This window comes from Macaca thibetana, chromosome 11 (genome assembly GCF_024542745.1).
Source record: "Macaca thibetana thibetana isolate TM-01 chromosome 11, ASM2454274v1, whole genome shotgun sequence".
Classification (NCBI taxonomy): Eukaryota; Metazoa; Chordata; class Mammalia; order Primates; family Cercopithecidae; genus Macaca; species Macaca thibetana.
In genome coordinates this window covers 36544037-36569362 of record NC_065588.1, presented here as the reverse complement: position 1 = coordinate 36569362, position 25326 = coordinate 36544037, and the positions used below count along the sequence as shown (strand labels likewise).

General features: G+C 40.8%; 1 protein-coding gene across 1 annotated transcript in view; it reads right to left on the bottom strand.

Annotated features, from left to right (window-relative positions):
- The window catches only part of MUC19 (mucin 19, oligomeric), a 189176-nt gene that overhangs the window by 55017 nt on the left and 108833 nt on the right, over nucleotides 1-25326 (bottom strand). Inside the window, 42 exon segments of the mRNA XM_050749984.1 lie at nucleotides 1094-1147; nucleotides 1294-1347; nucleotides 1614-1658; nucleotides 2262-2315; nucleotides 2553-2597; nucleotides 2744-2797; nucleotides 3329-3382; nucleotides 3987-4040; nucleotides 4189-4242; nucleotides 5531-5584; nucleotides 6731-6787; nucleotides 6908-6958; nucleotides 7533-7586; nucleotides 7742-7795; nucleotides 8664-8717; nucleotides 10140-10193; nucleotides 10314-10367; nucleotides 10942-10995; nucleotides 11152-11208; nucleotides 11890-11940; nucleotides 12072-12125; nucleotides 13071-13124; nucleotides 13245-13298; nucleotides 14079-14132; nucleotides 14996-15049; nucleotides 15174-15227; nucleotides 16209-16262; nucleotides 16862-16915; nucleotides 17063-17116; nucleotides 18069-18122; nucleotides 18261-18314; nucleotides 19268-19321; nucleotides 20003-20056; nucleotides 20730-20783; nucleotides 20918-20971; nucleotides 22302-22355; nucleotides 22979-23032; nucleotides 23184-23237; nucleotides 24174-24210; nucleotides 24212-24228; nucleotides 24648-24701; nucleotides 24955-24999. Coding sequence (XP_050605941.1) covers nucleotides 1094-1147; nucleotides 1294-1347; nucleotides 1614-1658; nucleotides 2262-2315; nucleotides 2553-2597; nucleotides 2744-2797; nucleotides 3329-3382; nucleotides 3987-4040; nucleotides 4189-4242; nucleotides 5531-5584; nucleotides 6731-6787; nucleotides 6908-6958; nucleotides 7533-7586; nucleotides 7742-7795; nucleotides 8664-8717; nucleotides 10140-10193; nucleotides 10314-10367; nucleotides 10942-10995; nucleotides 11152-11208; nucleotides 11890-11940; nucleotides 12072-12125; nucleotides 13071-13124; nucleotides 13245-13298; nucleotides 14079-14132; nucleotides 14996-15049; nucleotides 15174-15227; nucleotides 16209-16262; nucleotides 16862-16915; nucleotides 17063-17116; nucleotides 18069-18122; nucleotides 18261-18314; nucleotides 19268-19321; nucleotides 20003-20056; nucleotides 20730-20783; nucleotides 20918-20971; nucleotides 22302-22355; nucleotides 22979-23032; nucleotides 23184-23237; nucleotides 24174-24210; nucleotides 24212-24228; nucleotides 24648-24701; nucleotides 24955-24999 — 2187 coding nt within the window.

Below are 25326 nucleotides of genomic sequence, written 5' to 3'. Positions count from 1 at the left end.
GCCTCTGCCTGAAAAGCTCACCTCCAGGTGGTCCTGCTTGAGTGGTCCCACTGCCTCCTGGGAAAGTTGTGGCCTCTGAGAGAGAAAGGAACAGAATGTAAGAATTAACAGCATTTGCAGTGACCTGGATGAGACTGGAGACTATTATTCTAAGTGAAGTAACTCAGGAATGGAAAACCAAACATCATATGTTCTCACTGATATGTGGGAGCTAAGCTATGAGGACACAAAGGCATAAGAATGATACAATGGACTTTGGGGACTTGGTAGGGAAGAGTGGGAGGGGGCAAGGGATAAAAGACTACAAATAGGGTGCAGTGTATACTGCTCAGGTGATGGGTGCACCAAAATCTCACAAATCCCCATTAAAGAACTTACTCACGTAACCAAATACCACCTGTACCCCAATAACTTATGGAAAAATAAAATAAAAAATAATTTTTTTAAAAAAAAAAAGGCTGCACAGGACATTCTGAGCCTCCCATAAGCTGTATTGCCCAAGAGGCCACATTCAGAATTCCTGACCTGTGTGGGCACTTCCAGCTTCCAGAGATTTCCCAGAGATGCCCTCAGTAGTACCTGAAATTAGAAAGGATTGTAATTGGTTAATTTGTGGTCTTTAATTTAACGGACATGGGCTCTTAATAATAAAACAAATTAAATGTTTGTTTCTTTAATATACCAGGAAATTAATTTTTCTGGACTTTAGTTTTGAGAGTGAATCCACACTTTGCCCATGGAACATATCATTCCCTGAGCAAGTTTACTGTGATTTGTTCTGAGAGAAAGTCTTCCACCACTAGTCCCTTTCTTAGGTTTTAATGATAGCAATGTACACTTGGGCCCAAATCATCGATGTAACTGTCAGGGAATGGGTCTCATGATGCTGTGATGAAGGATCCTTAGACCCACGGTGCAAGACATAAGGAGGAAAATTTGAAAGGTCTGTACTGTATTTATTGATGTCAAATGTTGGACATCTGTTAGATTTTCCTTAATATGCCAATTCTGGGGAATTCAAAAAGTATTTACATATTTCAGGCCAGATTCTTGGGAAGGTTTCAGGAATAGTTACTACCTTAACAGAGCTCACCTGTGATTATTTCAGCTTTTGTTGTTTCTCTTTCTCCTACAGAAGTTGTGGCCTCTGAGAAAGAGGAAAACAGGACAGAAGTGATGAACAATATTTCAACACCATGGAAAACCTATGGTAGTTCTCCTACCCAGGGTAACACTGGAGGAGAATTTGTCATAGATGGACTCGTGGAGGAATGTGCCATCTCAGGGACCCACCTGTGTTGGAACTGCCAGGTGCAACAGTTGTGCCAGGAGCTACCCCAGTGGTGGCTGAAACACAAAGGGTCTGAGATCATCACAGTGACTTGTGTTTGTCTTCTGAAGACCTGCCTCCAGAAGGAATCTGGGCGTATCGTTGTTATATCAAAGAGCCCTTTCACTGCTTCCTGATGAACTGAGAATTGTACGCCTTTGCTGTGACCCATAGCATTAACAAAGCAGTGGAAATAGTAATGTGCCCAAATTGAGGTCCCTCCACTGAATTTCATACATTCACTCCCAGACAAGGAAATGGGGTGGTTTTCTCTCCCCTTCACTGGTCAGGCTCCCAGTTGCTTGGCCTCCTGAGGCTGCCGTGGTGCCTGCCACGGGATGAAAACCAGAACAATGTTTTCATGTGCCAAGAACACTGGAAAATATTTCACATCATTATTGCTTTTTTGAGTGAGAAAACTTTTATATAGGGTATGCCTGCTTCTAGAACTTATATTGTTTTCTTTCCAGAAATACACTGTTTTCCAGCTCCCCTACACCATAGTGGTATGTATGACTTTGCAGGAGAAATCTCTTATGCTGATTGCACCACCAGCCCCTCTTTAGAAAGTTACAGCTGTGGGGCTAGATGTTGGTTTTAAGAGTTTTCCAGAATATGTTCAGTGTGAGAAAACACTGAAAGTAAATGCAAACCACTACCTAGGAAAACACACTCCCAAAAGATGAGCCTACGGAGAGTCACAATGTATGCTAAACCCTAAGCTGTGCTCTGCTCATTCTCACCTGGGCTGGATCCAGATGGAGGAACGCTGCGGCCTTCTATTAAAGTTGTGGCCTCTGGGGGAGGAAGTGATGAATGGTGAGATCAGAATTTGGGATACTGGGAAAAGAATGAGGTTGGTATTTCATCAAAGCAGCTCTAAAACTATATTATATGGTTAAACATGGAGATTTCCTGCTTATCAACCTACCAGTGTGGGACGTTCTAGATATAGCAGTTGTCCCAGATAATTCTTCTGTAGTAACTAACAGTGGAAAAAGAAAGGGATCAACATGGCATTACTTCCTAAATCAGTTGTGGAAGTAGCTATGTGGCTTTAATCCACTGGAAGAACGTTCCTGAAAGCCTCTATTTTGTAAGGAAATAAACTATAAGCGACTACCACTTCATGTTCTGGCCCACCTATCCATCACTGTTGCTACTGGGGTTCCCTTTCCATAGAGCACACTGAATGTGGATGGGAACCCTATCTCCTCCTCACCTGTTTCACTTTCAGATGCTGAGCTCTCTGGTGTGACAGAGGTACCTTCAGGAGAAAAAAAAAAGCAGATGACATTCATCTTTCTGAATTTTACTCATCAATTACCTCAGGCATTTTGATACTGAGAATTTGAAAATAGAACTTGTTAACTCTAATCCTAGCATATGAGGACTGTATTTAGTCCTTCCTACCTGGTCTGGAGCTCTGTGAACTGCTGCTGACTCGAGCTGAAACCACAGTTGTACCTGTTAAAGAAAGTGGAGTGAAAAAATCTTCAAATAAAACATTTCACCTTTCAACTAAGCTTTATTAAGTATCTCTTTCGTGTGATATTGTTTTAGGCCCTTGGGATGTATGAGTGAGCAAAATGTTCAAAGGCCTCTCTCCTAATGCACCTTACATTCTAGTAGCTGGAGGACAACAACGAACAAGAAATGTAACAAAGAAGTCAGTGTGAAAGATGTTAGTAAACACTTTAGGAAAAAGGCAAATTGTATAAAAGGGTCAAGGACCCTGATAAGCAGGGGTTATCCAGCAGCTCACCCTCATCCCTGCTACATAATAACTAGCTCTGCAAACCTGGGCTCCTGGAAATCCAGAGGGATAAGTCAGGTGAGGCCAGTGAATTCCTAGGCACACCCAGGTTTTGACTCTGGCATGTTATCTTCCCAGAGGAAATGCAGGCTCCTTTCCTCTGCCCACTTTCACATCAATGTCTTCACTGCAGAGAACAGGGATTTGATAAAAGCACCAAGGCCTCAGAGTAAAAAACTCACCTCCTGGACGTTCTGCTTGGCTGGTGTCACCCCCTACTATGGAAGTTGTGGCGCCTGAGAAAGAAAAGAAAGGAAGGGGCAAAGATTAAGGTTTGGGAGACCATACACAGTGCTGCAGGCAGACTATGTCAACCAAGGTGCCCATGTCCAGATTTTGCATGTATTTTCAGACTCGCCTGTCTTGTAACTTCCAGGTTTCAGTGTTTTTCCAGAGACTACGCTAGTAATACCTACAATAACAAAGAGATGGTGTCACTAGTTCAACAGTTTGTCCACTGATTTGAATAGGAATCTCAAATCCCCACTTGGAAGCAAACTATTATTCTGACACTTGCAGTGCTAGAAGTAATTCGTATTTGTCCATGCAATACTTCTTTCCACACAGTTTCACTGAGACAGTTCCCAACTATCATGTCCTTCTTTTTGGCGGGGAAATTGGAATTTTCTCCCTATATTACCTATTTTTCTGTCATGGTTTTACGTTACGATGCTTTAATGAAAGCCCTTGTAAGCCCAGGAAATAAGGAGGCAATATAATGATTGTGTAGTCTTTGTCTCTGAATTTTCACAATATAGCATAGACAAATCATGTAGATATTTTCGGAAGACTATTGAAGGTGTCATTAGGAATTACAGGTCTTAGTCTAGCAGCACTCACCTGTGGCTCTTCCAATGCTTGTTATTCCACTTACTCCTAGGAAAGTGGTGGCCTCTAAGGGAGACAAAGGGATAAGAGTTACCTGGAGTATATTTAAGGATTGTGGAGAAGATACGGTGCTACTCCTGCAAAAAATAATATAAAGGAGATATCTAATTATGCGAGGGCACGTGGAAGATTCCATGTCAACCTGTTGACTTACCTGTCTTGGAACGGCCAGGGGCAACAGTTGTGGCAGGAACTACCCCAGTGGTGGCTGAAACACAATGGGAACTGGCATCACCACAGTGACTCCTGTTTGCTGAAGACCTGCCTCTAGAAGGAATCTGTTTACATCTTTAAGATGTCAAAGGTCACTTTCTCTGGCTGCCACTCTGATGTGTTTTCCCATTCATTAATAAACTACCAAGTTGGGGCATTATAGCTGACATCCCATGACAGCGAGACAGACAGTTTTCTCCCATATTTACCTATTTCACTGCCAGGAATAGAAGACAAAAAACATTTGCTTTATAATAATTGTATCTATTTCTAATTACATTTTTAATTGACCTATAATTTTACATATTTCCAGTGCGAGGTTTTGATCTAGATGTACATACATTGCATAATAGTCAAGTCATGGTCTTTAGCATAACCATAATCTCTGACATTTATCATAGCTTTGTGGCAAGTAAATTTAGAATCCTCTTGATCTGCTTTGGCTGTGTCCGCACCCAAATTTCATCTCGAAATGTAGCTCCCACAATTCACATGTGTCATGGGAGGACCCGGTGGGAGATAGTCGAATCATGGGGGTGGGTCTTTCTCCTGCTGTTTTTGTGATAGTGAACAAGTCTCACAAGATCTGATGGTTTTACAAAGGGGAGGTCCCCTGCACAAGCTCTCTCTTGCGTGTTGCCATGTAAGTCATGCCTTTTGCCTTCCACCATGATTGTGAGGCCTCCATAGTTACGTGGAACTGTGAGTCCATTAAACCTCTTTTTCTTTATAAACTATGCAGTCTTAGGTATGTCTTTATCAGCAGCATGAAAATGGACTGATACATCTCTCTTCAAGGTATTTTCAAATATATACTATAATACTGCTTACTGTAGGCACTCCACTACACTATAGACCACCAGAACTAATGCCTGCTATCTAATTGTGATTTTGTCCCCATTGACTTATTACTAATTATTTCTATCACTTTAGGGCAAAAAAATCTATGTAGGCATGACTCCAAGATTCATATACCTCTACTTCCCAGGGTTAAAACTGCTTTTAGTTCCTACTACTATGCTGAAAATATTTCAATATAATGTTATAGGGAAATTTCTCAAAACAATTACATTCCATTTACACCCCAACTAGAAGAGTCAACCCATTTGAAAAGTGTATATTAAAAGGTTAAGGAAAATATTAGATTAAAAAATATATTTGTCCTTAGACAGATTGTCCCTAAATAAATTACTTCATATTCTGTAGGAAAGCCTACTTCCAAACAAGTCATCCTGAAAATCATGATTCTTGGTAACTCCCAAATCTTGAGCTGCCATCCTCACCTGTTTTGGATTCACTTCTGGTACTGCTCCTGTCTCCTGTGAGAGTTGTGGCCTCTGAGGAAAGAAAGAGAAGAATCAAGAGGTCTAGGAAATTTGAGATGCTGGTAAAAAGTACTGAGTTGCTATTTTATTACTGAATTTCTACAAAGTTATCACCCATGCAAGATGATGATATCTTTCTTATTGAACTACCTGTGTTGGAACCTCCTGATGAAATGGTTGTCCCAGAGAATTTACCAGAAGTCCCTAAAATGAGAAAGTAAAGGAGCTAATAGAGCAAGCAGTACTGGAATCAGCAATGTGGTCCTGAAACACTGAAAGACCTTTCTTGAAAACTTGTTTCAGAAAATATGAACCACGAATAATTTTTTGCCAACTTACTAACGTTTTTATACTGACTATCCCTTCCCCTGTACTCTACTGAAAAAGGAAGCTTAACTTCACTTTCTTGATTTTACTTCAAATATTGTGCTTTCCTTGTGCTCCCAGGAAAGAGAAAAAGACTTGAACATTCTAAATGTTCTCATATCGGTAACTGGCGATATTGTGCTTATCAGATGCTGAGCAATGCCCTACTGTGAGATATTTATACCCTCCCCTGCTGATTTTAAGTAGTTCATCCTACCTTGCTTCAGACCCTGTGAACTGCTGCTGACACCAAATGAAACTGTGGTGGTAGCTGCTAAATTAAACATAGTGACACTCTGCATAAGAATATACCAGTCACCCATCTCACATTATGGAAGCATTTTCTCTGTGCCTGACATCCTCTTCTCAGAGAAAAGAATAGACAAATGTCTCTGCCTCATGTGATTTACGTTTATGGGAGAGGGAAAACATGAAATAAACAAGAAGTGTAATAAATATGTTCGAGAGATGGCAGCAGGTGATAGTGCTATGCAGAGTGGTGATGAGCAGAGCAGGGAGAATCAGGGTTCTGGGGAGGCTGCTGCAGGTCAGTGGGCCTCAGACAGGTGTTCAGAGAACTAACACTGTCACACAGGCCATGGGACAATGCCTGACTTAGATAACCCAGTGTCTGAAACTCCTTAGCAGAACTACTCAGGTTGGCCAGAATACATGTTGACCTTCCAGACAAGAATTAAGCCCCTTCCTTGGCCCCGTTTCTCATGTATGTGTTATCCTGAGCACAAAACGGCAATGATGAGAACTCTGAAGGCAGGGACTGATGAAGCTTACTTCCTGGAGCTTCTGATCTGGTGGTCCTGACCCCTCTGGTGGAACTTGTGGCCACCGAGAGAAAAGAAAGCAGGGATGACATCTACAGTATGGGAAGTACAGGGTTATGTAACCCTACGAGCCTGTCACCCGAGCAGCCATGGTGTAGCATTCCCTGTGTGGCTTTGAACTTGCCTGTGTTGTCGTTCCCAGGCTCCAGAGTCTTTCCAGAGAATGCCCCAGTGGTAGCTACTAAGAAAGAGATGGGTAATCGTGGGTCAGTACCTTGTCATCATCAAGTGGGCAGAGAATAACAACCTCAAAGTGGATAAATCTGTATGCTTATTCAATATTTCAGGAAACTGGGCTTTAAATCCCAAAAGGTCATCCATAGACTCCTCATTTAATATCCTTCCCGTGGTATAGTACCAAAGGAACTTTTACTTATTGAGTCTCCATTTCTCCAGGTTTCAGGAACAGGGTCCTAGCAGCTACCACCCTAGATTCTTTATATAACTATCAAATGGCTGCATGATTATCTTGGGAACTAGTGGGAGGGTCGCTTAAAGTATAGAAAGAAATTAAATTTTGAGTTTCTGATTTGCTATTACTGATTTGCTAATTTTGAGTTTCTGATTTGCTCTTACTTTCAATAGCAAAACCACAGTTACTTTTGCAACAACCTAATATAATTAATGAACGAAGGTAAGATTTTACCTAACAATGCTCAATGTTGCAGAAATGGGTAGCATGCATACATTTCAAGCAATAACCTTTAATGGATATTATTAAAAAGTGAGTCCAATGACCCAGCAATGCTCACCGGTGGTTATTCTACCTCTTGTTTTTGTACTTCCACCTAGAGAAGCTGTGGCCCCTGAGAGACAGAAAAATGGAAAGGCATATTAAGAAATATTCAATAAAACTGAAAAGAACATGATACAACTTCTTGAAAGAACAGCTCCAGAGGAGACATCGAACATCGAAATATGGGCAGAGCTCAGAAGGTTTCCTGGCAACCTGCAGACTCACCCGTGTTGGAACTGCCAGGGGCAAGAGTTGTGCCAGGAGCTGCCCTAGCGGTGGCTGAAACAAGGAAAAGTGGGATCACCATGGTGATCAACTTTTCCCTTTCCTGTAGGCCTGCCTCTAAAACTACCCAGATCTACCTTAATTATTTATAAATGGCGCTTTCCATGATCCTCCCTGATGTCATGTCCTGTATATTTTCTCCATATCCATTTTACTAGCAAAACAATCAGAAGGTCCGGTTCCTCAACCTAAGGCAATATTTCTAGTCTTCCATCAGGAGACAGGTGGTGGAGCCCATGTTTACCACTTTACTCCCCAGAATGTGGAAGACAAAAACAATTTTCCTGGGACTCTTACGCATCAAGAATATATTTTACATTTCTGTTGCTTCTGAGGTTTGAAAACCACTATTTCAGTATGTTTCTAAGGCTCATTTCAGTTAATTCTTCTGCCCTAGATAAAAACTGTTTATAGTTCCTAGTAATACCCTTGCAACATTTCCAAGTATCCTCACAGGAGAAACGTCTCAGAACAAATGCAACAGAAATCTCACTTTAAAAGAGGCTACTGGTAAAGTTTTATAAACAGTAAAATCTAAAGAAAATTCTGTGGGACCTAAGATCCATTATACTTAAATAGATGCATAATATTCTGCAGAAAAGTCCACGCCCAAACAAGACATTCTAATGAGAGTCAAGATTCCTGGTAATATGTGAATTATGGGCTGCTCTTCCTCCCCTGCTCTGGATTCAGTTTCTGTACTGCCCCTGCCTCCTGTGAAAGTTGTGACCTCTGAGAAAAGGAAGAATAGGATCAAGAGGTCTGGGAGACACTGGTAAAAAGCATGAGTTGCTATTTTGTGATTGCAGCTCCTCAAAGTCATCATGCATTCAAGATGAGGATTTCCTTCCCATTCAACTACCTGTGTGGGAACCTCCAGATGTAATTGTTGTCCCAGGGAATTCACCAGGAGTACCTAAAATGAGAAGGTAAAGGAGCTAATAGGACAAACAACACTGGAAACAGCAATGCTGCCTTGATCCACTGGAAAACCTTTCCTCAGAATCTCTGTTTCTGAAGATAATGAACCATGAATAGGTTTCCCTGCAATGTATGCACTACTTTTTTTTTGTTTTGTTTTGTTTTGTTTGTTTTGTTTTGTTTGGTTTGGTTTGGTTTGGTACTGACTATTTCTTCCATCACAGCCTATTCAAAAAGAAGGAAGTTTAAACTCACTTTACAGATTTCATGTCCAGTGACTTGGCTCCCTGGTGTTCCAGGAGCAAGAGAAACTCTTGAATATTCTAACTGTTCTCCTTTGTGGAACAGGTAATCCTGTGATTACCATGTTTTTAAGAATAAACACATAGGAGACATTTATAGCTTCCTTTAGTGTTTTTCTGTAGCCTATGCCAACTGGCATGGGATCCTGTGAACTGCTGCTGACAGGAAGGGAAACTGTGGTGGTAGCTACTGAAGTGAACAGACTTGACATTCTACATAAGAATATGCCTATCACGACTGGATTAAGAAAATGTGGCACATATACACCATGGAATACTATGCAGCCATAAAAAAGGATGAGTTCGTGTCCTTTGTAGGGACATGGATGCAGCTGGAAACTATCATTCTCAGCAAACTATCGCAAGAACCAAAAACCAAATACCGCATGTTCTCACTCCTAGGTGGGAATTGAACAATGAGATCACTTGGACACAGGAAGGGGATCATCACACACCAGGTCCTATTGCGAGGGCGGGGGGGGAGGGATAGCATTAGGAGATACACCTAATGTAAATGACGAGTTAATGGGTGCAGCACACCAACATGGCACAGGTATACATATGTAACAAACCTGCACATTGTGCACATGTACCCTAGAACTTAAAGTGTAATAAAAAAAATAAAAAATAAAAAAAAGAACATGCCTGTCACTTCTCTTATATTCTAGATGCATTTCTACTGTGCCTGATAGTCCTGTCAGTGAGAAGAAAGGACTCTGCCTCATGTGATTTACATTTGATTTACGGAAAACAGAAAATTAACAAGAAGGATAATAAATATGTTTGAGTGATGGCATGAGGTTATAGTACTTTGCGGAATCATGATGAGCAGAGCGGGGAGAATCAGTATTCCGGGAAGGCTGCTGCAGGTCAGTGGGCCTCAGACAGGTGTCCAGAGAACTAACACTGTCACACAGGCCATGGAACAATGCCTGACTTAGATGGCCCAGTTTCTGAAACTCGTTAACAGAACTACTCAGGATGGTCAGAATACATATTGTGCTTTCAGACAAGAAGTAACCGCCTTTCCTTGGCCGCCATTCTCATTTATGTGTTCACCTCAGCACAACAGGGCAGTGAGAAGAACCCCAAAGTCTGAAAATGACGAAGCTTACCTCCTGGAGCTTCTGACCCAGTGGCCCTGACCCCTCCTGTGGAACTTGTGGCCTCTGAGAGAAAAGAAAGCAAGAATGAAGTCTGCAGTATGGGGAGTGCAGGGTTATGTAACCCTAGGAGCCTGTCACCCAAGCAGCCATGGTGTAGCATTCCCTGTGTGGCTTTGAACTTGCCTGTGTTGTCGTTCCCAGGCTCCAGAGTCTTTCCAGAGAATGCCCCAGTGGTAGCTATTAAGAAAGAGATGGGTAGTCGTAGGTCAGTACCTTGTCATCATCAAGTGGGCAGAGAATAACAACCTCACAAATGGCCAAATCTGTATGCTTATTCAATATTTCAGGAAACCAGGCTTTAAATCCCAAAAGGTCATCCATAGACTCCTCATATAACATCCTTCCCACAGCATAGTACCAAAGGAATTTAACTTATTGGGTCTCCATTTCTCTAGATTTCAGGAAGAGGCTCCTAGCAGCTATCACTCTAGATTCTCTACATAACTATCCAATGGCTGCATGATTACCTTGGGAACGAGCGGGACGGTCTGCTTAAAGTGTATAAATAAATTAAATTTTGAGTTTGTGATTTGCTATCACTGAATTGCTATTTTTGAGTGTCTGATTTGCTATTAATTTCAATAGCGAACCTGCAGTTACTTTTGCACCAACCTGATATACTTAATAAATTAAGGTAAGATTTTACCTAATAATGTTCCATGTGGAAAAATATGTGACATGCATATATTTCAAGCAATAACCTTTAATGGATATTTTTAAAGAGTGAGTCCAATGACTCAGTAATGCTCACCGGTGGTTATTCTACCTCTTGTCGTTGCACTTCCACCTAGGGAAGCTGTGGCCCCTGAGAGACAGAAAAACAGGGAAGTCATATTAGGAAATATTCAAGGACCATGAAAAGAACATGATGCAACTTCTTGAAAGAACAGCAGCAGAGGAGACATCGAACATCGAAATATGGGAGGAGCTCTGAAGGTTCCCTGGCAACCTGCAGACTCACCCGTGTTGGAACTGCCACGGGCAAGAGTTGTGCCAAGAGCTGCCCTGCTGGTGGCTGAAACACTAGGAAGAGTGTGATCACCATGATGATCAACTTTTCCCTTTCCTGTAGGCCTGCCTCTAAAAACTATCTAGGCCTATCTGAATTATTTATAAATGGTACTTTCACCGATTCTTCCTGAGGTGGTACCCTGTATAATTATCGTTATCCATTTTACTAGCAAAACAATCAGAAGGTCGAGTTCCTCAACCTAAGGCAATATTTCTGGTCTTCCATCAGGAGACAGGTGGTGGTCCCCATGTTTACCATTTTACTTCCCAGAATATGGAAGACAAAAGAATTTTCCTGGGACTCTTACACATCAAGAATATACTAAACATTTCTCTTGCTTCTAAGTCATCAAACCACTCTTTAGGAACGTTTCTAAGGTTCACTTAAGTTTTCTCTTCTTCCCTACAACAAAACTGTTCATAGTTCCTAGTAATACCCTGGCAACGTTTCTATGTAACCTCACAGGAGGAAGTTCTCAGAACAAATGCAATAGATATCCCAGTATAAAAGAGGCTATTGGCAAAGTTTTAGAAACTATAAAATCTAAAGGAAGTTCTACTGGGCCTAAGATTCATTATCCCTAAATAAATGCATAATATTCTGCAGAAAAGTCACTCTCAAACAAGTCATCCTAATGAGTCAAGATTCACAGTAACATGCGAATTATGGGCTGCTCATCCTCATCTGCTCTGGATTCAGTTCCTGTACTGCCCCTGCCTCCTGTGAAAGTTGTGGCCTCTGAGAAAAGAAAGAATAGGATCAAGGGGTCTGGGAGATACTGGTAAAAAGCATTGAGTCACTCTTTCACGACTGCAGCTCTACAAAGTCATCATGCATTCAAGATGCAGATTTCCTTCCCATTCAACTACCTGTGTGGGAACCTCCAGATGTAAATGTTGTCCCTGGGAATTCACCAGAGGTACCTAAAATGAGAAGGTAAAGGAGCTAATAGGACAAACAACACTGGAAACAGCAATGCTGCCTTGATCCACTGGAAGACCTTTCCTCAGATTCTCTGTTTCAGAGGGAAATGAACCATGATGGTTTTCCCTCCAATGCATTGACTATTGTTTTGCTACTGACTACTTCTTCCATCACAGCCTATTTAGAAAGAAGAAAGTTTAATCGCACTTTACAGATTTCATGTCCAGTGACTTGGCTCTCTGGTGATCTAGGAGCAAGAAAAAGTCTTGAACATTCTAAGTGTTTTCCTTTATGGAACAGGTAATCCTGTGATTATCATGTTTTTAAGAATAAACACATAGATGTTTATAGCTTCCTTTAATGTCTTTATGTAGCCTATGCCAACTGGCATGCAATCCTGTGAGCTGCTGCTGACACCAAGGGCAACTGTGTTGGTACCAATTGAAGTAACCAGAGTGACATTCTACATAAGAATATGCCTGTCACTCACCTCATATTCTAGAAGAATTTTCACTGTGTCTGACAGTGAGAAGAAGAAAGTCTCTGCCTCATGTGATTTACATTTGTGGAAGAGGGAACACAGGAAATAAACAAGAAGTATAACAAATATGTTTGAGAGATGGCAGCAGGTGATAGTGCTTTGTGGAATCATGATGAGCAGAGCAGGGACAATCAGGGTTCCAAGAAGACTGCTGCAGGTCAGTGGGCCTCAGCCAGGTGTCCAGAGAACTAACACTGTCACACAGGTCATGGAGCAATGCCTGACATACATAAGCCAGTAAATCAAATTCTTTAGCAGGACTACTCAGGATGGTCAGAATACATGTTGTGCTTCCAGGCAAGAAGTAACCCCCTTTCCTTGGCCCCCATTCTCATTCATGTGTTCACCTTAGCACAACAGGGAAATGAGGAGAACCCTGAGATCTGGTACTGACGAAGCTTACCTCCTGGAGCTTCTGATCCGGTGGCCCTGACCCCTCCTGTGGAACTTGTGGCCTCTGAGAGAAAAGAAAGCAAGAATGAAGTCTGCAGTATGGGGAATACAGAGTTATGTAACCCTAGGAGCCTGTCACCCGAGCAGCCATGGTGTAGCATTCCCTGTGTGCTTGTTGACTTGCCTGTGTTGTCATTCCCAGGTTCCAGAGTCTTTCCAGAGAATGCCCCAGTGGTAGCTACTAAGAAAGAGAAGAGTAGTCACGGGTCAGTACCTCATTACCATGAAGTGGGCAGACAGTATCAGCAAATAAAGAGACACAGTTTGCATACTTATTTATTATTTCAGTAAACTGGGATTTTTTTTTTTTTTTTTTTTTTTTTTGAGACAGAGTCTCACTCTTACCTAGACTAGAGCATAATGGCACAATCTCAGCTCACTGCAACCTCCACCTCCTGGGCTCAAGCCATCCTCCAGCCTTAGCCTCCCGAGTAGCTGGGACTACAAGCACATGCCACCATGCCCAGCTAATTTTTGTATTATTATTATGATTATTATTATTTGTAGAGACAGGGTTTCACCATATCACCCAGGCTGGTCTCAATCTCCTTGGCTTAAGTGATCCTCCCACCTCGGTCTCTCAAAGTTCTGGGATTATAGGCATGAGTCACCATGCCCGGCTATAAACTGGGCTTTTTATGTCTAATAGTAATCTGCATATTCTTCATAAAATATACATGTGACAAAATATTTACCAAGTAATTTTTTACTTATTGGGCTTTCTTTCTTCTAGAGTTCAGGACTAGAGAGGTAGAAGCTAACTCTATCTCACAGCTTCTGTTCAAAGCTGTTCAAAGCAGAGGAAATAAGAACAAAATCTGAGAATCTGAAACCTCAGTCAATGAATAATGGTAAGATTATCTTTAATAATCCTCAGTATTGGAGAAATGATTAGCATGGATACATTTCAGTCTGTAATCCTTTGGGGGTATTAATGGCAGGTGAATGCAATGCTCACCTGTGGCTAATCCACTTCTTGTGGTCCCACTTCGTCTAATGTATGTTGTGGTCTCTAAGAGAGAGAAAAGCAGAGAGGACATATTTGGAAAATATTGAAAGGCCATGAAACAGATATATTATTCATGGATAGAATTGCACCAAATGAGGCGTCTAACTATGTAAAGATCCTTGAAGAGTTTCCTGACAACCTGTAGACTCACTTGTATTGGAACTGCCAGGGGCAAGAATTGTGCCAGAAGTTATCCCAGTGGTGGATGAAACATCAAGAGGACTGTGGTCATTATGGTGAAAGAATCTAAGCATATCATCATTATATCCAAAAAACTCTTTTTCTGGTTCTTCCCTGATGATAGGCCAGATGTATTTTCTCATTAACAAATTTATTATCAAACTAGTAAGAGTGATCAATTTCTCAACATGTGGCAATAGTCTTGGAATTCCATGAGAGGATGATAGGTGGTTTCCTCCCATATTCATTGGCTTTACTTTAAAAAAATTAAGCTTAATGAGAATTTTAGACATTCATAAAATAATTATTATTTGTATTGCTTTGGGTCATAGAAACCTTTACCAGCCATGATTTCAAGGTTCGTTTACCTTGTCTCTACTTCCCAAGAACAAAACTCTTTTAAGCTCATACTAAAACCCTGGAAGTGTTTATAACCTTATAGGAGAAATTTCTCAAAACAAATTCAAGAGGCATTACATTCAAAAGACACTATTGGTAATTTGTGTGTATTTAAAAAAAAAAATGTAAAAAAAAGTTCTTCGGGCTTAGATTCATTTTCCCTAAAAAAAAATAAAATAAAATAAAATAAAAATGCACAATGTTCTGCAGCAAAGTTCACTTCTAAACAAGTCATAATAATAAAAGTCATAATTCAAATAACTCCCAAATCATGGCCTGCTCCTCACCTGCTATGGATTCAGTTCCAATACTGCCCCTGCTTCCTGTCACAGCTGTGGTCTCTGCGGGAAAAAGAGAATCAAGAGGTGTAAGGAATTGAAGATACAAGGAAAAAGTTATTTTATGATTGCAGCTCTAAAAAGTTATCATACATTCAACATGAGGATTTCCTTCTTGTTGAACTACCTGTGTGGGAATCTCCAGATGTAATGGTTGTTCCTGGGAATTCACCAGAAGTATCTAAAATGAGAAGAGTAAAGGTGCTAATAGAGCAAAGAATAGTAAAAGAAGTTATATGATCCTGAACCACTAGAGGCCTTTCCTAAGATCATGTGTTTTGGAAGGAAAGGAACCGTGAATGACTACCCCTTTATTTCTTTGCCCCTCAACTGAACATTGTTGCTTCTGGGATTCCCTTTCCATAGATCCCAGAGAATGTGAAAGGAGACTTTATCTCCCCCTCACCTGTTGAACTTCCAGAAGCTGGGCTCCCTGATGTGACAATGATGTGTTAAGAAGAAAAAAGCAGACTACCTTCTATCTTTATAAATATTTCTCATCAATTACTTGAGGTATTTTGATATTCACATGTTTAAAAAAGAACTCTCTAACTCTAATATTGCCATGTGATGACTTTATTCAATCTATTCTACCTGGCTTGGAATTCTGACTTCCGGTGAAACTATAGTTGTACCAATTAAATAGAATGAACTACTTCAAAATAATTTATTTCATCATTCCACTAATATTTATTAAGCAACTCTTCTGTGCAATATTGTTTAGGACCTTGGGATGTATCAGTCAGCAAAATGTTCAAAGATCTTTCTCCTAATGCACCTTACATTCTAGCAGCTGGAGGCCAGCAATGAACAAGAAACATAATAAATAAGTCAGTGTGAAAGATGTTAGTAAACACTATGGGAAAAAGGCAAATTGTATAAAAGGCAAATTGTATGCCCTGATTGGTGGGGGGTATCCAGCAGCTTGCCTTATCCTTGCTACATAATAACTAGCTTCGCAAGCCTGGGCTGCTAGAAATCCAGAGGGATAAGCCAGATGAGTGCAGGGAATTCCTAGGCACAACCAGCTTTGTGATTCTGGCATGCTGTGTTCCCAGAGGAAATGTGGGCCCCTTTCCTCAGCCCACCTTCACATCAATGTCTTCACTGCAGAGAACAGGGATTTGATAAAAGCACCAAGGCCTCAGAGTAAAAAACTCACCTCCTGGACGTTCTGCTTGGCTGGTGTCACCCCCTACCATGGAAGTTGTGGCCCCTGAGAGAGAGAGAAAAGAAAGGAAGGAGTGAAGACTAGTTTTTGAGAGAGTACACACGGCGCTGTGGGCAGAGTATGTCAACAAAGGTGCCCATGTCCAGATTTTGCATGTATTTTCAGACTTGCCTGTCTTGTAACTTCCAGGTTTCAGTGTTTTTCCAGAGACTACAACGGTAATACCTACAACGAGAAAGAGATGGTGTCACTAGCTGAACTCTATTTCCACTTGGTTTCTATAGGAATCTCAAATCCCCACTTAGAAGCAAACTATTACTCTGAACTCACAGTGCTAGAAGAAATTCATATTTGTCCCACGCAACATTTCTTTCCACAGCAATTTTACTGAGACAGTTATCAACTATCATGTCCTTCTCTTTGGGGGAAAGATAAGAATTTTCTCCCCATATTACTTATTTATCTGTCATTGGTTTGACATCATGATGGTTTAGTGAGGGACTTTGTAAGCTCAGGAAATAAGGAGACTGTCTAGTCTTTTTTATGAATTTTCTCAATATAGCATATACAAATCATGTAGATATTTTCAGAAGACTATTGAAGGTGTCATTAGGAATTACAGGTCTTAGTCTAGCAGCACTCACCTGTGGCTCTTCCAACACTTGTTGTTCCACTTACTCCTAGGAAAGTGGTGGCCTCTAAGGGAGACAAAGGGATAAGAGTTACCTGGAGTGTATTTAAGGATTGTGGAGAAGATATGGTGCTACTCCTGCAAAAATAATACAAAAGAGATGTCTAATTATGGGAGGGCACGTGGAAGATTCCATGTCAACCTGTTGACTTACCTGTCTTGGAACGGCCAGGGGCAACAGTTGTGGCAGGAACTACCCCAGTGGTGGCTGAAACACAAGGGAAAGTGGCATCACCACAGTGACTCCTGTTTGTCTCCTGAAGACCTGCCTCTAGAAGGAATCTGTTTACATCTTTAAGATGTCAAAGGTCACTTTCTCTGGCTGCCACTCTGATGTGTTTTCCCATTCATTAATAAACTACCAATGCAGTCAAAGGGGCAAAATTTGGAGATTACACCTGACATGCCATAACAGCAAAACAGGTGGTTTTCTCTCATACTTACCCATTACACTACCAGAGCTAGAAGACAAAAAATTCTTTATTTCATGATAATTTAATCTATTTTTACTTTTCTTTCTAATTTTTATATAAGTATACATATTTCTGGGGGTTGTATGGGAGGTTTTGATATATGTATATATTATGTAATAATCAAGTCATGATATTTAGCTTATCCATCATCTCACTTATCATTGCTTTGTGGGCAGAACATTCAGAACCTTCTTGTCAAGGATATTTGAATGTACACCATAATATTGTTGACCATAGGCACCTCACTGCTACAAAACACCAGAACTAATTACTCCTAATTGCTCCCCATTGACCTAATACTATAATTATGTCTCTTGCTTTGGAGGCAAGGAAACATCTATACAGGCATGTTTTTAAAGTTCATTTGTGTTATCTCTACCTCCTGGAATCAAAACTGTTTTCTAACCTCTACTATTACACTGGAAATATTTATACATTATATTATGTGGAAATTTCTCAAAACAATTACATCCCATTTACACCTCATCTAGAAGAGTCAACCCATTCAAAAAGAGGATTTTAGGATATTTATAGGGAAATATTAAATTAAAAAATATATTTGGCCTCAGTTACATTGTCTGTAAATCCATATTTCATATTCTGTAGGAAAGCCTACTTCTAAGCAAGTCATCCTCATGAGAGTCATGATTCATGGTAAATCCCAAATTGTGGGCCGCTCTTCCTCACCTGTTCTGAATTCACTTTCAGTGTTGCCCCTGCTACCTGCGAGAGTTGTGGCCTCTGAGGAAAGAAAGAGGAAAATCATGAGGTCTGGGGAATTTGAGATATGAGTAAAAAACATCGAGGCGCTATTTTATGACTGCAGCTCTACAAAGTTATCATGCACGCAAAATGAAGATTTCCTTCTCATTGACCTACCTGTGTGGGAACCTCCAGATGAAATGGTTGTCCCGGAGAATTTACCAGAGGTAGCTAAAATGAGAATATAAAGAGCTAACAGAGCAAGCAGTACTGGAATCAGCACTGTGGTTTTGAACCATTGGAAAATTTTCTTGACAACTTCTATTTTAGAAAAAATAAACACCATAATTTTTTGTGAACTTATTGTTTAATGTTCTCGCACTGACTATTCCTTCCACTGTACCCTAGCAAAAAAAAAAAAAAAAAAAAAGAAGGAAGCTTAATTTCACTTTACTGATTCCACTTCCAGTGATGTGGCTCCCTGCCACTCCAGCGGGAAAAGAAGGAAACATTTTGATATTTCCAATGTTCTTATTTGTATAACTGGTGATAGTGTGATAATCAGGTATTTAAGAATACACTTATGTTGATATTTTTACATTTCCATGGTGTTTTAAGTAGCCTCCTTGACTTCCTTCAGACCTAATAAACTGCTGCTGACACCAAGTGAAACTGTGAAGTAAACAGTGACTCTCTACATGAGAATATGCCTGTCACTCATCTCATATTTTGTAAGCATTTCCTCTGTGCCTGACATCATCCTCTCAGTGAAGAGAACAAAGTATCTGCCTTGTGAGATTTGTGTCTGTGAGAGAGGAAATAGAAAATATGCAAGAAGTGTAATAAACATGTTAGAGAGATGGCAACAGGTGATAGTGCTTTGTGGAATCATGATGGCCTGAGTGGGGAGAATCAGGGTTCTGTGGAGGCTGCTGCAGGTCAGTGGGTCTCAGCTAGGTGTCCAGAGAACTAACACTGTCACACAGGCCGTGGAGCAATGCCTAACTTAGATGACCAAGTGGCAGGAATTCCTTAGCAGGACTACTCAGGATAGTCAGAATATATGTTGTGCTTCTAGACAAGAAGTAACCCCCTTTCCTTAGCCCCCATTCTCATTTATGTGTTCACCTCAGCACAACAGGGCAATGAGGAGAACCCTGAGGTTTGGGACTGGCGAACCTTACCTCCTGGAGCTTCTGTTCCAGTGGCTCTGACCCCTCCTGTGGAACTTGTGGCCTCTGAGAGAAAAGAAAGCAAGCATGAAGTCTGCAGTATGGGGAATACAGGGTTACATTACCCTAGTACCCTAGGAGGTTATGTTACACCTGTGCAGCCACGGTGTAGCATTCCTTGTGTGCTTTTTGACTTGCCTGTGTTACCATTCCCAGGTTCCAGAGTCTTTCCAGAGAATGCCCCATTGGTAGCTATTAAGAAAGGGATGGGGCAATGGGGGGTCATTACCTCATTACTATGACGTGAGAAAAGAGTATTAAGCAAATAAATGGACACAGGCTGTATACTTATTCATTATTTCAATAAACTGGCCTTTAAATGCCAAAAACTAATCTCTACACTTCTCAGATAATATTCTTCCCATGGTCTATTTACCCATTTTTTTTTTAACTTATTAGGCTTCCTTTTCTCAAGATTTCATGAATAGGGAGATAGAAGCTAACTCTAGATTTTCTATGTAACTGTCAGTCAAATGGCTGCATGATTACCTTGGGGGGCAATAGAAGAGTCTGTTCAAGCACAAGAAATAAGAATGAAATTTGAGATTCTGTATTTAGTCAGTGAAAAATGGTAGGAACTTTCCTAACAATGTTAATATGGGAGAAATGAGAGTATGGATACTTTTCAAGCCACAGGCTTTATTGGATCTTATTAGCAAGTGAGTGCAATGAACCAGTAATGCTCACCTGTCGCTATTCCACCTCTTGTCTTTGCACTTTCTTGTAGGGAAGTTGTGGACTCTGAGAAACAGAAAAACAGAAAAGACATATTTGGAAAATATTCAAAGGTCATGAAACAGATAGGGAATTACTCTCATAAACAATAACACCAGAAGAGATATCTAATTATGAGAGGAGCTCTGAAGAGTTCCCTGTCAACCTGCAGAACCATTTAATTCTCAATGCAATCAGAGGGGCCAGTTCTTCAGCTGGAAGCAATATAAATTCCATGAGAGGGAGAGACACAATTTTCCATACTCACCAATTTACTGCCAGGAATGAAAGACAAAAAATTAAGTTTGCTGGCAATTTGAGATGTCAAGAAAGCACTAATAATTATATTGTTTTTAGGGCATGGAAACCTCTATTTACAAGTATTTCTAGGATTCATTTACATTATCTCTCCTTCCCTGGATCACAAATTTTTTTACTCCTACTAATATCCTGGCCATACTTACATATAACATTACAGGAGAAATTTCTCAGAACAATTACAAGAGACATTTCACTTCTAATAGGATATTGGTAAATTTTTGGGAAAATATTTAATTTAAAGGCAGAACTATTTGTGCTAAGATGCATTGTCCAGAAATAAATGCAAAATATTCTGTAGGAAAGCCCACTTCCAAACAAGTCATGCTTATGAGAGTCATGATTCACGGTAAATCCCAAATCATGAGCTGCTCCACCTCACCTGCTCTGGATTCAGTTCCAGTACTGCCCCTACCTCCTGTGAGAGTTGTGGCTTCTGAGAAAAGAAGAAAATAAAGAGGTCTGGGGAATCTGAGATACTGTGGAAAACTATCACAGTGCTAGTTTTTTATTGCAGCTCTGCAAAGTTATCATGCATTCCAGATGAGGAACTCATTCCCATTCAACTACCTGTGTGGAAGCCTCCAGATGAAATGGTTGTCCCAGAGAATTCTCCAGAAGTACCTAAAAAGAGAAAAATAAAGGAGCTAATAGGACAAATAATACTGGAATCATCAGTGGGTTCCTGAACCACTAGAAGACCTTTCCTAAGAGCTCTGGTTTCTGAAGGAAATTAACAATGAATAATTTTTCCCCAACTATTGACAGATGATTTGCTACGGATTATCCTTTCCCCTGCAGCTTATTCAAAAACAGTAATAGCTTAAATTCAATTTAAAAAAGAAGGATACTTAAATTCACTTTACTAACTTCACTTTCAGTGATGTAGTTTCCTGGTGTTCCTGGAGGAGGAAAAATGTCTTGAACATTCTAAATGTTCTTGTTTGTGTAATTGACAATATTGTGATAATCGGATGTATAATAATATACTTCTATGAGATATTTATACCTCCCGCTGGTGATTTTAAGTAGTTCATCTTACCTGGCTTGGGACCCTGTGAACTGCTGCTGGTAACAGGTGAAACCGTGGTCGTAGCTGTTGAAGTAAACAGAGTGACACTCAAAATAAGCATATACTTGTCACTCATCTTATATGCTGTAAGCAATCCTTTGTACCTGACATTCTCTTCTCAGTGAAAAGAACAAACAACGGTCTCTGCCTTGTGAGATTTCCATTTGTGGGAGAGGGAACACAGAAAATAAACAAGTGTAATAAATATGTTCAATAGATGTCAGCAGGTGATAGTACTTTGGAATCATGAGGGGCAGAATGAAAGAATTGGGGGTTCTGAGGAGGCTGCTGCAGGTCAGTGGGCCTCAGCCAGGTGTCCAGAGTACTAAAGTTGTCACACAGGAAATGGAGCAATGCCTGACTTAGATAACTCAGTGATAAGGTTTGACTCTCAGTCCCCACTCAAATCTCAGGTTGAATTATAATCCCCAGTGTTGGGGGAAGGAACCTGGTTGGAGCTGATTGGATCAAAGAGGCTGGATTTCCCCCTTGCTGTTCTTGTGATAGTGAGTTCTCACGAGAACTGCTTCTTTAAAAGTGTGTAGCACTTTCTCTTTCACTCTCTCTCTCCTGTCACCAAGTGAAGATGTACTTGCTACCCCTTTGCCTTCCACCATGATTGTAAGTTTCCTGATGCCTCCCCAGCCACGCCTCCATACAGCCTGTCTCAGGTAGTTCCTTAAAGCACTGTGAGAATAAACTAATACAACCAGTTTCTGAAATTCTTTAGCAGAACAACTCAGAAGATCAGAATACACGTTGTGCTTCCAGTTAAGAAGTAATTGTCTTTCCTTGGCCCTCATTCTCATTTATGTGTTCACCTCAGCACCCCACAACAGGGCAAGGATGAGAATTCTGAAGCCTGGGACTGATGAAGCTTACCTCCTGGAGCTTCTGATCCAGTGGTCCTGACCCCTCTTGAGGAACCTGTGGCTTCTGAGAGAAAATAAAGCAACAATAAAGACTGCAGTATGAAGACATACAGGGTTATGTAGCCCTAGGAGCCTGTCGTCTGAGCAGCCAAGGTGTAGCAGCCCAGTATGCTTTTGGACTATCCTGTGTTGTCATTCCCAAGTTCCAGAGTCTCTCTAAAGAAGCCACCATGGTATTAAGAAAGTGGGTAATGGGCAACAAGCAAATAGATTAATAAAATCTATATTCTTATTCAATATGTCAGTAAACTGGGTTTTGAATGCTAAAAGGACATCTGTGTATTTCTCATATAATATCCTTCCCACAGTATATCTACCAAAGACATTTTTACTTATCGCGTCTCTTTTTTTTCTAGAGTTCTGAAACAGGGAGATGGGGGCTATCTCTAGATCATCTATGTAACTGTCAATCAAATGACTGATGACTGCCTTGGGTGTGGAAAGAGAACCTGCTTACAGCACAGGAAATAAGAATGAAATTTGAGTTTCCGACCTTTCATCAACGAACAACGGTAATTTCTTGATCAGTACTCAATATGGGAGAATCCAGTCACATGGATTCATTTCGCACCACAGTCTTTATTGAATATTACTGGCAAATGAATGCAATGACCCAGCAATGCTCACCTGTGGCTATTCCACCTCTTGTTGATGTACTTCCTCCTATGGAAGTTGTGACTTCTGAGAGACAGAAAAACAGAAAAGACATATTTGAAAAATATTCAATCACTATGAAATGAATAAGATATTACTCTTAAAAAGACAAGCACCAGAGAAGACATCAAATTATGGGAGGAGCTCTGAAGAGTTCCCTGCCAACCTGCAGACTCACCTGTCCTGGAACTGCCAGGGGCAAGGGTTGTGCCAGGAGCCACCCCAGTCGTAGATGAAACACCAAGAGGACTGGGATCACCATGGTGATTAATCTTTCTTTCCTACAGACCTGCCTCTAGAAAGAATCTAAACCTAACTTATATCTAACTAGCACTTTCCCTAGCTCTTCCCTGGTGATGAGCCCTGTGTATTTTCTTACTAACCATTTTATTACCAAAGCAACCAAAGTGACAATGTTCTCAACCTGTGATAATCTTCCTAGTATTCTCGGTCAGGAGGACAATGTGGGTTTCTCCCATGCTCCCCTGTTCTCCTCCCTGTGTCTTGGCTGTCAGATGCAAGAGTGGTGCCTGCTGTGGGGTGGTTGCTGAGAATGCCATGAGTGTGCTGAGAACTCCAGACGTTGTGAAAATATTTAGCTCTTCATTTGTGAAAAGGAAGCACTAACACAGGGCAGGTGTGTTTCCTGGGTTCTTGTAGCTCCTCTGTGTTTCTCAGCAAGTTTTATCACCCCCTCCTCTTCTAAAAGCTTCTAATGTTTGTAATCTCACAGCAGAAGTTACTCAGAACAATCAGTATAATTGTCCTATCTTCCAGGATTAGAAGTATGATTCTGCACTCTGTAATTAGTAGCTTTTCTGGAAAAATGTCTAAACTTATAAAGAATTTGTTGGCCAAAAATGTAGTATATTAGTAAAGTAAATACAAACTGCTTTCCAGAATCCTCCTCTCTCTAGTCTCGCTATGAGTGTCAAAATCAGTGATAACAAGAAAGACATGAGTTGCTCCTTCTCGCCTATTGTGAATGAAGCTTCAGTGGTGCCAATGTGTTCTGCGGAAATTGTGGCCTCTGAGACATGATTTGGAATTGTAAATTCTGGGGACTTGCGATAGAGGGAAGAGAGATTTTGTGTTATTCATCAGAACAACCTACAAAAAACATCATTTCATCTGCGCATCCATAGAGATGGTTTTCTTTCAACTTTACCTGTGTTGGAAATTCCTGTTTCAACAGATGTCTCAGAGTCCTACTCCAGTGATACCTAAAACAAGAAAAGCAAATTTAGCAAATTCATCATGGAAGCAACTAAAAGGGCATTTCTCAGGACTTAATGTTATAAACGGTGCAAATGCTAAATTAAGAGTGTCCTCTCATTTCATCTCCTTGGCCCATTTATTCACAGGCAACTTGCCAGTGAACACCCTTACATTCTAGTCTGCTGACAGAGGGATGGGGGCTCATTTCATGCCTGCCTGTTTCACTTCCTGTTACGTCTTCCTGGTGTACCAGGGATGACTACAGAGGAAGGAAAATGAAAGATAAAGTTCTTTATAAATATCTCTGTGATACTTTTGTGGTTGATTTCATGCATCCCTAAAGCATACCCATGCATACACATACACATGCACAAAACTCATAAACGAGTAAGAGCCAGCCTACATTTTCTTTATGGAATTTTACCTGTGTTGGAAACTTCTGAACTGGTACTGACTTCAGAAGAAATGATAGTGGTGCCTGTGGAAAAAAAAAAAATTGTGTGAACTTTAAAGCAATGACGGTCTCATTCCTGACTTCAGAGAACTAGTTCTGAAAGCCAGGACTCAGGCACACTTGTCGGAGGGTCATGAAAATGTCAGTTCCAGAGGGATTCACAATTTGACTTAGCCTTGCATAAAATGTGTCCTCAACCTTCGTATTCTTCTGTTTTAAGCTGCAATCCCAAACAATGAATCAACAGAACCCAAAGTCTTGGAATGAGAACACTCACCGCCTGACAGTCCTGCTCCAGGAGTCCCTGTAGCAGTTGTAGCCTCTGAGAAAGAAAAGAAAGGAATGAAGTAAGAACATGCTGGACGGTTGGGTCTCGTGGATCACATCTATAATTCCACACTTTGGGAGGCCGAGGCTGGCAGATCACTTGAGTCCAGGAGTTGGAGACCAGACTGGGCAACATAGTGAAACCCTGTCTCTACAAAAAAGAGCCTGTAGTCCCAGCTACTTGGGAGGCTGAGGTGGCAGGATCACCAGAGCCTAAGACGTCAAGGCTGAAGTGAGCCAAGATCATGCCCCTGTACTCCAGCCTAGGGAGCAGAGTGAGACCCTATCTCAAAGAAAGAAAGAAAAAGAAAGAAAGAAAGAA